Source organism: Portunus trituberculatus, chromosome 21, assembly GCF_017591435.1.
Source record: "Portunus trituberculatus isolate SZX2019 chromosome 21, ASM1759143v1, whole genome shotgun sequence".
Taxonomy (NCBI): domain Eukaryota; kingdom Metazoa; phylum Arthropoda; class Malacostraca; order Decapoda; family Portunidae; genus Portunus; species Portunus trituberculatus.
In genome coordinates, this window is record NC_059275.1 from 958,833 (window position 1) to 973,832 (window position 15,000).

General features: G+C 45.4%; 1 protein-coding gene across 1 annotated transcript in view; it reads left to right on the plus strand.

The window, feature by feature from the left end:
- The window catches only part of LOC123506849 (WD repeat-containing protein 75-like), a 210,289-nt gene that overhangs the window by 124,865 nt on the left and 70,424 nt on the right, over positions 1-15,000 (plus strand). The window contains 2 exon segments of the mRNA XM_045259203.1: positions 239-399; positions 12,367-12,594. Of these exon segments, the coding sequence (XP_045115138.1) occupies positions 239-399; positions 12,367-12,594 (389 nt within the window).

Consider the following 15,000-nt stretch of genomic DNA (forward strand, 5'->3'; position numbering starts at 1 on the left):
ACACACACACACACACACACACACACACACACACACACACACACACACACACACACACACACACGGTAGTAAAGTGGAATGCATTGAGCGATGAAGTTGTTGCAGCACATAATGTGCATAGCTTTATGGAAAAAATTAGATAATGGAGATATGGAGACAGGACACTGAGCCTTGCTTGAACTCTGTATATAACAACTAGGTTAATACACACCTCATATCCGTCCTGTCCTTTCCACAGTGTATGTGTTTGAGCCACAGAACAGTGAACTGGTGGCTTATCAGCAGTTCATCAGTAAGTCCCGCCCCACTTCAGCTGTCTTCGTTCCCCGCATCAAGGCCTCGGACTCATGTGCTGTGTGGAATGAGAAGAGCTCCCTCATGTACATCACTGAGGATCAGGTGTGTGTGTGTATATGATAATATGATAATGATATTTTAGTTTATATGTATTGCAAATTTACAGCTGAATCTTTTACACATTACATTATACTAACATGCATACTATATCTTGAGTATACTTAACCCAATGGTGGTATCTTACATCTTGATACTTTTGTTGCCAGATCAACCTATTTGACTAAGCCCATGGCAGTCAGTCTTCCAAGTGTATTTTTTTATTGAGAGTTTTTATATCCCTCCTAGTAGCAGGTCGCAGGTCACAACTTCCAACTTACACCCGGCACCAAATCACTGCTGAAGTAAACAGGAGCTACCCAATCAGTCAATCACATGGGCATACACCAGGGGGTGCATTGCCTTGCTTATCCTATGGCACCACTCCAGGCAGTCACGCCTTATGAGTTTCTGTGCAGGTTCCCTTCCTGTGCCAAGAAACTTCCAGCAAGAGGCATCAACTTGCTGCAGTCATGAGTTCTGTGGATGTCCCCTTGGCCTCCTCTATCCTGGGTTATCTCTTTTGGAGACAACCCAATATGCAGGATTGGCTTTTGGGTAGTGTGCCACATGGCCATATAGTCGCAGTTGGCGTGGATGGACTATGCTGTTAATCAGCCTCGAATCAGTCTCACGGGGCAATTGCTGATTTGACACAAAGTCGTACCAGTGATACCCCATGTTCCTGCGAAAGGCATCTGGTACCAAAGACATTGATTCATCTTTTCAGATCGGTGTTTAGCTTCCATGTCTCACAACCATAGAGTAAGACAGGGATCACCAGCAACTTGAAGATCCAAATCATCATCCATTAGCATAGGTATCATCAACACCAAATACTCGTGTTGAGCAAGTCCATAACACCGTGAGCCAAGCCAGTCCGTCATACAACCCTCTGGCTTGATCCACCATCATTAAGCATTACATTACCAAGATATGTGAAATTTTCCAAGATCTCAATGTTCTCGCCACATGCATAGACAGACTGTACTGTTTCATCCAATAAACCTCCAAACACCTGAACCTTGGTCTTGGGCCAGGAAACTTGGAGTCCCAAGGGCTTTGTCTCCTCATACAGTGTCTCCAGAGCCATTACCAGAACCTCCAGTGGCTCAGCAAAGATTATTGTATCATCGGAAAAAACAAGATCTGTAATCTCAGTATTGCCGACAGATGCTCCGCAGTGATTTTGGTCTACAACTCTGCCTAGTACCCGTCAATGCAAGTGTTGAAAAGTGATGGAGCAAGCACGCATCCCTACCTCATTCCCGTATTCACAGGAAAGAAAGCCCCCTCCACACTTCACAGCACTCACAGTCCCGGACAGACATGAAGCCTAGACTATGCTTCATCCTTAATTGCATTATACACTCATCAAACAGAGTAACCTCTACAACAGATGGATGCAGTCTGTTGGACACCTATGGCTATCCCCTTAACATGGTGACCATTGCTCATGCCATACCAATAGTAAGTAAAACCCTTGCTACTGGTCTCGCCACTGCCAGGCCTCCTTGTCTCAAAAAGTTCTACCATTTTCACCCTCAGCCTATTGAGCTCATCTGATAGATAAGGCAATCGTTGATCCTCTAAGAGGCCCAGGACAGGCAGGCGCCATGTGTGTAACCCTGCCAGCACCCCAAAGCTGAAAATAGGGTATGGGGATCCTCCTATCCCTCTCAGGACACAGGGATCTCACAAGCTTTCCCCTGCATCTGTCGTATGGGTAGGCAAACCCCTCTGGTGCCTTGGCACCCAAGGGGTCTGCATGGTTGGACCCCATAGCAAAACGAGATCAGGGTCATGGCTAGAGGCTCGCCCATGTCTAGAGCCTTGGCCCGACCTCTACCTCTAACTCTGGTAGCGGGTGTGGACTTTTTTTACAGGGAGGGGTTTTATGTCCCTTAAACACTTACTTTTCACGATCTTCTAGGAGTGTTCTCTTGTTCGCCTATCTCCATCCTCCATCAGTCTTGTCTATCTATCTTTTCCATACGGTTTACTAACTTATAACATTGTTATTAAATCGCCTCTTTCCTGTCTATCCTTCAAAGTTGGTAGTTTCATTTTCTTCAGTCTTTCTTCATAGGGAAGATCCTCAATTTCTGGCATCATCTTTGTAGTGGTCCTTTAGATTCTTTCTAGTTTTCTAATGTCCTTCTGCCTGTGTGGTAACCACACCACTGCTGCATATTCCAGTCTAGATCCTATCATAGTGCTTATGATTTTTTTCATCATACTCTTATCCATGTAATTGAACGCCACTCTGATATTTGCTAGTGTCTTGTATGATGTAGCAAATAATCTATTTATTTGTTTTTTTGGAGTGAGGGTGTCTTGTATAATCACTCCCAGGTCTTTCTCTTTACTCCTTTTCATTATAATCTCTTCTTTTTTTTTGTATTTCCACGTAGGTCTTCTATTACTTTTACCCATTTCCATTACATTGCATTTCCTGGTATTAAATTCCATTTTCCACCATTGGCTTCATTCCTTGATCTTTTCAATATCTTTTTGTAATTCCATACAATCGTCAATGTTCCTTATTACTCTCAAAAGTCTCACATCGTCTGCAAACAAATTTATGTAGCTACTGAAGCCATTTTGTATATCGGTAATATATACTGAAACCTGTGGTATGCTACTAGTGACTGTGCTCCAACTTCATGGGATGTCTCTTACTATGTCCTCATTTCTCTATCTGTTAAGTAGTCCATCATCCAGTTTAAGATATTTCCTTGTATTCTTCCAGTGTGTTCTATTTTCCATAGAAGTCTTCTATGTGGTACTGAATCAAAAGTTTTTTAATATCTGAATACACCATCCATCTCTCTCTCCCTTCTACTTCATCTATTACTCTTTTATAAAAAGAATAGTAAATTTGTTATGCATGATGTTCCTTTACTAAAAACAAAATGGGAATTATTTATTATTTAATTTTCCTCCAGATATTCTAACCATTTTTCTTTAATTACAATTTGATAGATCTTTCCAACAACACTAGTCATTGACATTGGTCTATAATCTAGAGACTCATCTTTCTTCCTTCTTCCAACAACACTAGTCATTGACATTGGTCTATAATTTAGAGACTCTTCTTTCTTCCTTCTTTGTATATTGGTATTATATTTGCTCTTTTCCATTCCCTTGGTACCTTCTATTAGAGAGCCATTGATCACATCCCAAATGAGTTCTACCTGTTCTTCTCTACATTCTTTCAGTGTCCATCCTTACACTATATCTGGCCTCATTTCCTTTCTTACATTCATCTTTTCTAGTAGTTTGCTAATTTTCTGTTTATAACTAGTCATTCCATTCTGTATGTCATTTACATATACATGGAACATAATAGGTGATAACACTGATCCTTGTGGCACTTCACTTATTACTTCACTCCATGATGAGTATATATCTCTAATCACAGTTCTCATCTCTCTGTCCTTCAAGTAATCCCTTATCCAATCCAACATTATTCCTCTCAGTCCTCCTATCTTCTCTAACTTCCAAAGTAGTCTGCTATGAGGGACTTTATCAAAAGCCTTTTGTTGCTACATACAGGGGCCGCCGTGGTACAGTGGAACCATGTGTGCTTTAGGGTCCGAGGGGTTTCCAAGCACACAGGTTCAAATCCTGTCTACGGTCCGAGTGTAGGTTGGGCTTCCTCACTCGGGGCAACGGTTTCTTAGCAGGTGGGCTTTAAGATAGGAGGTGCCCCAAAAAGTATCTCCTATAGCCCATAAATTCCCGTGAAAAGCCTACATGGTATATATAAAGAAAATACAGGCAACCCCCGTTTAACGAAGGTTCACACAACGAAATTTCACTACAACAAAGGTTTCATTTTACTACCATCTGCTCGTTTAACGAACACCAAACTTGCTTTAACGAAGTTTTATCCAGGTAATTTTTTCCAAGTTCAAAAGCCCTGCCATATCACGCAAGCTGACAGGCTTTTGAATACACCAGGAGCTGCCGATACTATGGCCTGCATCAGGAGAAATCCTGGGACACTTGCAGAATCAAGATCAAGATCAAGCCTCTCGTGGACAACATGCGCACTACTCACTCCCCTATTCAAAACATAACAGCGTCAGCAGCAGCTCGTCTTCCCTCACTCAACTTACCACCAAAATGCCCTGCAATGTGGCCTAGCGTTCCTAAGAAGACCAGGAAGTCTCTTACTCTCGAAGTGAAGCTGGATGTTATTCACAGACACGAGAGAGGCAACAAAACTATAGCATTGCTCACCACCATCTTGACTCCATCTACTGTCTCTACTATTTTCAAGTCAGCAGACTCTATTAAGAAGGCTGGTGAGACTGTATCTTCCTTGCAAACTAAAAGAACCACCTGAACTTGTGACTCTACAATGGATAAAATGGAAAGCCTTGTGGAAATGTGGTACATAAGTTTTGTATGCGGTACAATGATGCGCCCTTTGTTTACATTCCACAGGTTACCGGTTAGTGTCTTTCCCGTTTCACTCTCCCTCCCTTCATAAATTTAAGATCATCAACATTATAAAGTTATGTACATACATACATTAGTGTACGTTATAATGACTTAAATTAAACTGCCTATATGTTTAACTTATGATTTTTACTTTCATTAAACCTTTCACTGTACTATGAAACACACTCGCTTTGCTTACTCTCAATGGAAGTTCAAGTCAGGGGTTAAACTTGTTATAATCGGTTTGCTTAATGAAGTTTCGCTTAATGAAGTGTTTTTAGGAACGTAATCCCTTCATTAAGGGGGGTTGCCTATATATATATATATATATATATATATATATATATATATATATATATATATATATATATATATATATATATATATATATATACTAATTACCCATATGTAATTACATATGCCTGTATGCCCATATTCCCACACTCAGCACAGAAAATTAACCAGCACCTCTATATAGAGATCGTGCTTATAAAAGTACCAAGTCACTTCACGCGCATGCGCGTTGGGAACCACCAGCCCAGCTGGCCACTATACCTCAGATCTTTTTTATGCTCAGCACAATGTTCACCTGCGCCTCTTCTCTTTTGGTGTCCGCTTCCTTGTTGCTTCCATTTCTACTTCTCCCTGAGTTACCATGGCCACTCAGAGTTGTGTTGGGTGCAAGAGGTGGTTGCCGGGCGAGGCTTTTGAGCTGCATTCCCACAGCGTGTCTTGTCAGCCTACCATGTGTTTGGCCAATGACCAGTGTAGTGAGTGTTCCCATCTCTCCCTTCTCCAGGAGAAGAAGTGGGCCAAGTCGTCTGGTGGTTCCAGTGAGAAGCGTTCTCACCGGCAGGAGCCGGCTTGTGAGGCCCCTTGGGAAAGCAGGTTTGTCGCTGTAGAGTCTGATCTTGCTGCCATGAAGGCTTCTATAGTTCAGTTATCAGTGGTCTTGATGCCCCTTGCCTCTGGTTCTGCGTTTTCAGGGTTTACAGACAGCAGAGCGAGTGTACATCCACTTATCAAGTTGGTGCCAGGTGTAAGTGGGTCCTGGTCTCCCCCAAGGCTCAGGCCCTTTGGTGGTGGCTGCTGTTAGTAGTGCAGCAAGTCTCAGTGTGTTCCCTCTCCCTGGTTTGGCTTCGGGAGTGAGTGGGGGGACAGGCTCCCTCTGTTCCAAGCCCTGCCCTGGAGTTAGCAGTCAAGAGAGTGAGTTTGTATGTGGCCCCGCACTCTGCCCCGCCGCCATTACCGAGTGGGGTGCCTTCTCCCGCTATTCCTGGCATTTCCATGGAATTTTTTGGGCTCGGTGGAGTTAGTGTGTGTGCAGCCCCTCACCCTAATCTGGCTCTGGGAGTGAGAGGGGTCCAGCTCCCAGCTGTTTCAGGCTCTTCTGCAGACTTTTCTGATTTTGGGGGTGTGAGCTTGAGTGCGGCAAACTCCTTAGTGTGGCCCTAGGAGTGAGTTTGGTACAGACTCCTTCTGTGTCAGGTACTTCCAGGGAGTTTTCAGGTCTCGGTGGAATGAGCTTGCGTGCAGCCCCACTCCCCGCTGTGGCTCCTGGATTGAGTGGTTTGCAGGCTCCTGCTGATCCTGTTTCTTCCATGCCCGGTCCTGGGGTCAGTGCATTGAGTCTACGTGCAGCTCCTCTCTCAGGTAAAGCTTTGGATGTTTTTTTGGGAGCCAGCTCCTGCCGTCCCAGTCTCTCCCTTTAGCTTTGTTGGTGGAGGAGAAATGGGACTTCATGCAGCACCACTCCCTGGGTGATGGTAATTTTGCAGGCTCAGCAAGTTTGTCTTCCATGGGCCTCCCTCATGTTGATTTGCTGCATGGGTCAATGTCCTCGCAGGTCCCACCCTGGCCAGTTGATGCGGGTGCAGACCCTGGTGGCGCAGTAGTTAGTTAGGTTGCTGCCACGGGCTGACCTTCATTTTCTGAAGATGTGGATGAGGTTTTTGATGAAGTTCCCTTAGGGAAAGCTGGCACTCCAGATGAGGAGAGTGCGACCTCCTTTTGTGAGCCTATTACCTCAGTGAGAGTCCTTGGGTTTCCCCATGCCTTCTTCTATTGCTTCCACTCTTCAGACTGTGGTCGAGCGCACCTCAGGGACTTCACAGCCTGGTTCCACTCCCTTAGTGGTACCTCGTTCTCCCCTGGCTCTGGAGGTTCACAGGGAACAACTGGGATGTTCCCTGGGGATCCCTAATCTGGCTTCAGCCAAGTTTGACTTGCCCAGGAGGTGGACTTCAATGGCGGAGAGGTGGTACACTCCAGAAGGAGATTCCTGTGGAGCTCCTCTCAATGATGAGCTGCGTGTTTTGGCTGAGAGTAAAGATCTGTCTGTGAGTCTTCCCTGGTGTAAAGCTACTCAACTAGAGGGTATTTTGAGTAGTCTGGGTGATATCACTTCCTGGACAGATCAGGTTCTGGGGGCCCTTGCTGGCCTTTCCAGTGCTGCCCCCAGAGGGGCTTGGACTGCCTGGGAGCTCTTGCCAGGGCAAATTTAGATATTATGCATCCTTGTGAAATGCTCTGTTTGAGGATGATGATGTTAAGCAAGCAGGATGTGGTGAGAAACCTTCCTAATACCTACACTGACCAGGAGAGACAGCAATTGATGTCTTACCCCGTTGGCTCCCACCTTTTTGATGGTCAGACTCTGGCGGCAATGGAGCAAAGGGAGTTTGAGTCCTTGCAACAGTCCCTTGTATCTCAGATTGCTCTTGGCCTGGCTTCCACAGGTCGGGGCGTCAGGGCTAAGGCTGGTCGTGCCATTGGTTCCCAACACCTTGTGCGGTTGCTCCTCCTTCGGTTCCGCTACTGAGGTGAGTGGTTCCTTTTGCTGTCGAGGATTCTTCCGGGACCACTCTAGGGGCCATCGAGGATCTCGCTAGGGACGCTGCGGAGGTGCCGCTGCAAGTTGGGGCTTGTCTGCAGCGGCACTGGCAAGAGTGGGAGAACATCGGGGTAGTCAAGACCCTTTGGCATGGTTATGTTTTTCCCTTCCTCAGGGATCCTCCCCTCTCGAGTGCGCCTGTGGAGTTTCCGTCGTACAGGGAGGGATCGAACCGTCACATGGATCTGGAGGTCACGGTTTCCAAGATGCTGGTAAAGGGAGCTATAGAACCAGTGGTAGACCCTCAGGCCAGGTTCTATTCTTGTGTCTTCCTTGTGCCCAAGACCACAGGGGGCTGTAGGCGGATTTACAACCTTTCAGTGTTAAATCGTTTCCTGGTGGTGACTCACTTCCGCATGGAGACAGTTTTGTCAGTGCTAGTCAATGGCCGAGGGTGAGTGGATGATGTCCTTGGACATACGGGACGTTTACTATCAGGTTCCTGTCCACCCTTGGTCATGCAAGTACATGCGGTTCGTTTGGCAGGGCAGAGTTTACCAGTTTTGGGCTCTGTGCTTCGGTCTTGCCATGGCTCCTCAGGCCTTTACCAAGGTGATGGCTCCCCTGTTGGCTTGGGCCCATTGCCTCAGCATATCCTTGCGTCACAATCTGGATGATTGGCTAGTTTCCAGTCCTTCTGGGACTTCATGCCTTGACATTGTCTGGTCTCTTCTGCTTCTGTGTTCTTGGGTTGGGATTCAGGTCACCTGGGCCAAATCCAATCTGTCTCTCAGCCAGAGGAAGTAGTTTTTGGGTGTGGTTCTTGACACCGTCAGAGCCTAAGTCTTCCCGTCGTCAGATCGGGTCAGCTGTTTTCAGGCAGTGGTCCAACAGTTTCTGCTGGCCAAGGTTCCACCAGTGTCCCTCTGGAGGTCTTTGCTGGGACATCTTGCGTCCCTAGCACGGTTAGTGCCAGGTGGGCTCCTGCAGATGCGGGCTCTGCAGTGGTGCCTAAAGAGGCATTGGTGGGCAGCTTCCGACCCAGATTGGTGGTGGGTGGCTCCAAATCGTCAGTGTCTGCAAGATCTCACTTGTTGGTTGGTTCCGGATCAACTTCTGAAAGGCACCCCGTTCGTGGTGGCACCCCGGGAACAGACTCTATTCTCAGATGCTTTGCAGCTCGGGTTGGGAGCTCATCTGGGGGATTCTCTGGCTTTGGGAGTCTGGACTGTGGAGGAGCTGGGGATCCACATAAATCATCTGGAGCTTTTGGCAGTCTTTCAGGCTCTCTAGAGTTTTCAGCAAGCTTTGTCATGGTCGGTAGTGTCTGTGATGTCCTACAACTCAACAGTGGTTGCCTATCTCAGGAAGTCCAGGGGGCACTCATTCTGAACCTCTGTCAGCCTTAGCAGGGAAAGTTCTCAGGTGGTGCGAGAGCGATTCCATCTCTCTGTGCCCAGTTTTCGTTCCAGGACGCCGCTCAGTTGGGAGTGTGTCAGGTCAGAGTGGACCCTCCATCCCGAAATTTGCAGGAAAGTCTTCCAGGTGTGGGGGTCTCCTCTGGTAGATCTGTTTGCCACAGCACTGACTCACTGTCTGCCCCTGTATGTATCTCCTCTTCGGGATCAGGGACCTTAGAGACAGGATGCGTTCCCTTTTCCGTGTGATAGTCTGGATCTGTACGCCTTTCCACCATTTGCTGTGATCTGCTGTGTTCTGTTGAGGGTTTGAGTCGCCGGCTGTGCATATTACACTAGTTGCTCCTCTTTGGCCTCAGTCAGACTGGTTTCCCCTGTTGCTAGACCTGCTCATGGACAGTCCATGGGTTCTTCCCATGTGGCGGTCTCTCCTTCGACAACCTCACTGTCCCAACTTCCATGGTTCTCCAAAGAAGCTCCATCTTCACATGTTGCGACTCTCCAGCGTCTCTTCCGAGCGCAAGGGTTTTCACGCAAGGCTGCTAAGTTCATGTCTCGACCAGTCAGGCAGTCCTCCGCCTCAGTTTACTGGGCGAAATGGAGGATCTTTTGTGGTTTGGATCCTTGCTCTGCCTCTGTAGTGCAGCTGGCAGATTTTTTCATTTTCCTCTGAGTCTAAGCGCCTTTCAGTGTCAGCGATTAGGGGTTATCGTTGTGCCTTAGCTCCTGTTCTGCGTCAGTCAGGCATAGACCTTTCCATCGATCCAGACCTTTCTTCTTTGTTCCACTCCTTTGTGGTCTCTTGTCCACCTCGGTTACCTGCCTGGGACCTTTCTCTGGTCCTTCAGTCCTTGTTACGTCCTCCTTATGAACCCTTGCAGACAGCCTTGCTGAGAGATGTCTCGCTTAAGACCATGTTTCTTTTGGTGCTCGCTTCAGCTCGTCGGGTTAGTGGGCTTCACGGCCTGTCTGCTTAGGTGTGTCATTCCAAAGGTTGGACGTCCATGACCTTTTCCTTCGCCCCCAATTCCTGGTTAAAACTTAGTGTCCGGGCCAGCATTCCTCTGAGTTCACTATTCCTGCTCATCTTGATTTTGTTAGGGAGGACAGGGTCGTCCAAGGTTCATGCTGGGACGGTGCAATGCAGTGGTAGACATCCTCAGTCATGAGTGTGTGGGTTCAGAGTGGACCCTTGATCCAGTAGTGTGCGGGCAGGTCTTCCTGATGTGGGGTGTGCCACAGGTGGATCTGTTTGCAACTGCCTTAAATCACCAGTTACCTCTGTATGTATCTCCCCTGTCAGACCCGAGAGCTTGGAAAGAGGATGTGTTTGCCTTTCCATGGGAGGGCTTGAATCTGTATGCCTTTCCTCTTCTCTCTGATTTGTCGGGTGCTGGTTCGGATCAGAGGGTCGACTTGTGTTTACATGACTCTGATTGCCGTGATGGCATCAGGCAGACTGGTTTCCTCTGCTTCTGAGTCTACTAGTGGACCATCTTCGAGTGTTGCCTCCATGGGCCTCTGCTCCGCCAGCCTCATCGTCACCTCTTGGACAAATCTCCATGGGTATTTCACCTTCACATATGGAGACTTTCCAGCATCTCTTCCAAAAGAGAGGCTTTTTGCAGAAGGCTGCTCAATTTATGGCCTGTCTGTCAGACAGTCCTCAGCCAGAGTTCATCAGGCAAAGTGGTCCATGTTCTGTGGTTGGTGTGAGTCAACAGGTTGTCATCTTCTCTTGGCCTCTGTGATGGACTAACCAGACTTTTTCTTTTTTTTCTTTGGGACACAAAGCATTGTCCTTGCCTTCCATTAGGGGTTATCATTCAGCTTTGGCCCCCATTTTCTGGCAGGCTGGCTTAGAGATCTCACAGGATTTGGATCTGTCAGCTCTATTTCGGTGATTTGCCGAGTTGGCTCCTTCCTATTCACCACGCATTCCTGTGTGGGATTTGTCTTTAGTTTTGCATTCATTAATGAGGTCCCCTTATGAGCCTCTTCATTTGGCTTCATTGAAGGACATTGCACTGAAATCTTTTCTTTTGGCTTTAGCATCTACATGGGCTTTGAATGGAAGTTCATCACTCTAAGGGTTAGTCTTCTATGACTTTTTTTAGCCGCTGCTTTTCTAGCAAAGACTCAACTTCCAGTTGATGAATCTCAATCCAACTTCACCTTTCCTGCTCTTATGGAGTACATTGGTGACTTGGAAGAGGACCGGCTTTTATGCCCAGTCAGAATCATCAGGGAGTATCTTCATAGGACCAGGGATTGTCATCCTAGGTGCCCCTGCCTTTTTGTGACTGTTACTGAGCCTTGGCATGTGGTGCACCCTCATACTATTTCTCATTGGATATGTTAGGTTATTCAGCGTGCACATGAGGATGCTTCTGAGGAGGACATGCACTTGGTTTGAGTGAAGGCACATGAAGTTAGAGCAGTGGCAACGAGTGCCTTGTTCAGGAAGATTTGGAGTATTCCTGCGGTTCTTCGGGTAGGAACCTGGAAGAGTATGTCCACTTTTGCTTCTTTTTATCTTAGGGATATTACTCATCGGTATTTGGATACCTTTTCCCTGGACCCTGTTGTGTTGGCTTTTAGGGTAATTCAGTCATTTTTCTTTTGGGTTTCTTATACATACGGTTCTATATATTGTCCTCTGTTGGGTTCTGGGTCATTGAACCTTTCTCATGGGGAGATTTGTGATGCCTCCTTTCATTCCTATGGTTTTGTCCCTCTGTCATGGGATACAAGTGTTGCACCCACCTCAGGATATGGCCACCACCTTGTAAGTTTTGAGTTTGTAAGGGTGTGTATCTTGGGGAGTGAAAGTTGTTTTTAGGGGTCAGGTCATGCTCCCTTCTATACTTGGGATTCAGTTCTTAAGTAGTGATTAATAATTATGGGTAGTAGTATGTGTAATAACAAATATAATTTTTTAATGTAAAATTCATTTTTATCTACATTCTTACCCAGAATTATTAATTATAATTGTTTTCCTTCCTCCCTCCTATGACTTATTAGGCCAGAGGTGAATGAGGGAATTGGCCTGATGGGTGGTACCTGGGAGTAGAAAACAGGCTGGGTGTCTTCTCAAAGAAAACAAGAAGGGGCACCTCAAGTATTTCTATTGTTTCTTTTTCTCGACCCGTTAGACATGGTGTAAATTTGCTGTGAGAATGGGGTGTATAAGCAATAATTAATAATTATGGGTAAGAATGTAGACAAAAATGGATTTTACATTAAAACATCCTATCTTTACTCTACCAGACCCTGCAGGCAGTGGAGGTAGTTGCAGATATTGAATCAGCCAGTGACAAGATAGCTGGGCGAGTGAGGCAGTTGGTCCACCACTCTGAGGCTGGTGTTGCTCCCACCCCTTTTGCTGCCCTTATAGCCAAGAGCCGAACAGCCCTCACCCCTGAAGAGAAGGTTGGGCAGGTGGGCACAGCAGCTCACGGGATCCAGGTGCAGAAATCAGCAGCTCTTCTTCAGCAGGTTAGAGAAAGAGACAGAAAGATCACTTGGTATTGCCATGAAAATGGTGTTATTAATTATGTTCCTTTAATTCCAAGCTGTATCCTAATGTTTGATGATATGACATGGCAGCTTTTTGTTGTGACTACAAGTAATATTAATGATATATTTCTCTTTAAGTCAGTTATCACTTAAATTGGATACATCAGTGTGACTCATAATAGTGATGGCAATAATTCATTCATGATGTGACTGATTATAATGAGAGATAGCATGAATTGTCAAGTTTTTACTTTTCAGTGGCTGGTTTGATTCAGAGGTTTGTCAACATCATATTGCCATATAGAATAGTTATTTAAAAAAGCTACATTACGATGTGCAGTCGACTCCCAACTTGACAGAACAATATTTCTAACAAGATTAACATATCAGTTTTTTTTGTAGCAGTAATTGGTTAGGGTTACTTTTGACGTAGGTACTTAAGATCTGCCCTTCTTCTCTCAACTGCCCACATCCCTCCTCTACATACATCTGCCCTATATACTTTAATACCGCCTGCCGCCCCCCGCTCTCTCTCTCTCTCTCTCTCTCTCTCTCTCTCTCTCTCTCTCTCTCTCTCTCTCTCTCTCTCTCTCTCTCTCTCTCTCTCTCTCTCTCTCTCTCTCTCTCTCTCTCTCTCTCTCTCTCTCTCTCTCACACACACACACACACACACACACACACACACACACACACACACACACACACACCCAGAAAAGTACAGCAAGAAAGGACTAAAGAAACTTACGTATGAGCGGAATGTAATGTATTCCAACATAAATGGAGTGATATCGGGGATTTTAGAACTCAACGATTACTTGAGGGACAAGAACCCAGATATTGTGGGTCTTACTGAAACAAAACTGAGAGAGGGAGAAGACCTGATGATGGTTGGAGAAGGGAAATATAATGTTTGGAAAAGAAATAGAGTAGGTAAGATGGGAGGAGGAGTGATGTTGCTGGTTAAAAAAGATATAAAGGTGGATCAAGTGAAAGAAGGTATGGGAAAGGCAGAAGTGCTAAAGATCAGAGCAGAAACTAATGAAGGAAAAAGAGGCACTACATAGTGGTGTACGTACCACCTAAGACAAATGCATGGTCAGTACAGGAATATGAAGAAATGATAAGTGATACAGGAACATGTCTGGAAGAAATGTTGGGTGGCTGTGAACGAACTATAATGATGGGAGATTTTAATTGTAAAGAGGTGTGTTGGGAGGACTGGTCAATGGAAGGATCAGAGACAACATGGGAAATACACTATTGACACTGGCAATGGAAAATGTGTTAACTCAGTGGGTCAAAGAAGATACTAGGTTTGGAGGAGAGGGAGCATCGTCAAGACTGGACTTGGTCTTTAGTACAGAGCCAATGGTCATTGAGGAGATGAGGGTGGAGTGCCCTTTAGCAAAGAGTGATCATGCAGTTTTGGAGTTCAAGGTGATAGATGAAGAGAAATCTAGAAGAAATGAAGAATATAAAGTGGGAAGATGGAATTATGCCAAGACAGATTTTGGAAACCTAAAGAAATTCTTTCAAGAGACAAATTGGATGAAATTCAAGAGTGCTAAGGAGCAAATGAAAAGTGGAAGGAATTTATAAAAATATACAAAGAAGGTGAGAAAAATTTGTACCAATAAGACAACATAGAAGTTGGAAAGCAGGACTGGTTTAACGATAGATGTGAAAAGGCTAGAACAAGAAAAGAGGATGCATGGAAGAGGTGGAGAAGGAAAAGACGGATTAAGCAGTGGGAAAGTTACAAAAGAGCAAGAAATGAATATGTGTTGATTAGAAGAGAAGAAAGAAAGAAACAAGAAAAGGATATAATTGATAAATGTAAAGACCAACCAAGGCTTTTTACAGACATGTGAACAACAACATCAAAAATAGAGAAAGTATTGAAAGTTTAGAAGTAAATGGAGTATGCAGTGAAGATCCCAGGAAATGGCAGAGGCTATGAATGGATGCTTTCGGAAGGTATTCACAAAGGAGACTGCTTTTGACAAACCACTGGTAATGGAACAGAAAGGGATTATGAAGGAGTTTCAAGTAACTGTGGAGGAGATCAAGAATATGATGGGGAGTTTAGAAGTGAGAAAAGCTGTGGGACCTGATGGGGTATCAGGATGGATTTTAAGAGAATGCAGGGAGCAACTGGCAGAAAAAGTTTGTGAAGTAATTGATGCCTCATTAAGGGAAGGTGTAGTGCCCCAAGACTGGAAAAGAGCTAACATTGTCCCAATCTATAAATCAGGTAACAAGAGACCCATTGAACTATAGACCAGTGTCACTTACAAGTGTGGTAGCTAAGATGTGTGAGAGGGTGGTGAAGAATAGATGGACAGACTTCTTGGAGAAAAATGACATACTTTGTGAGTGTCAATT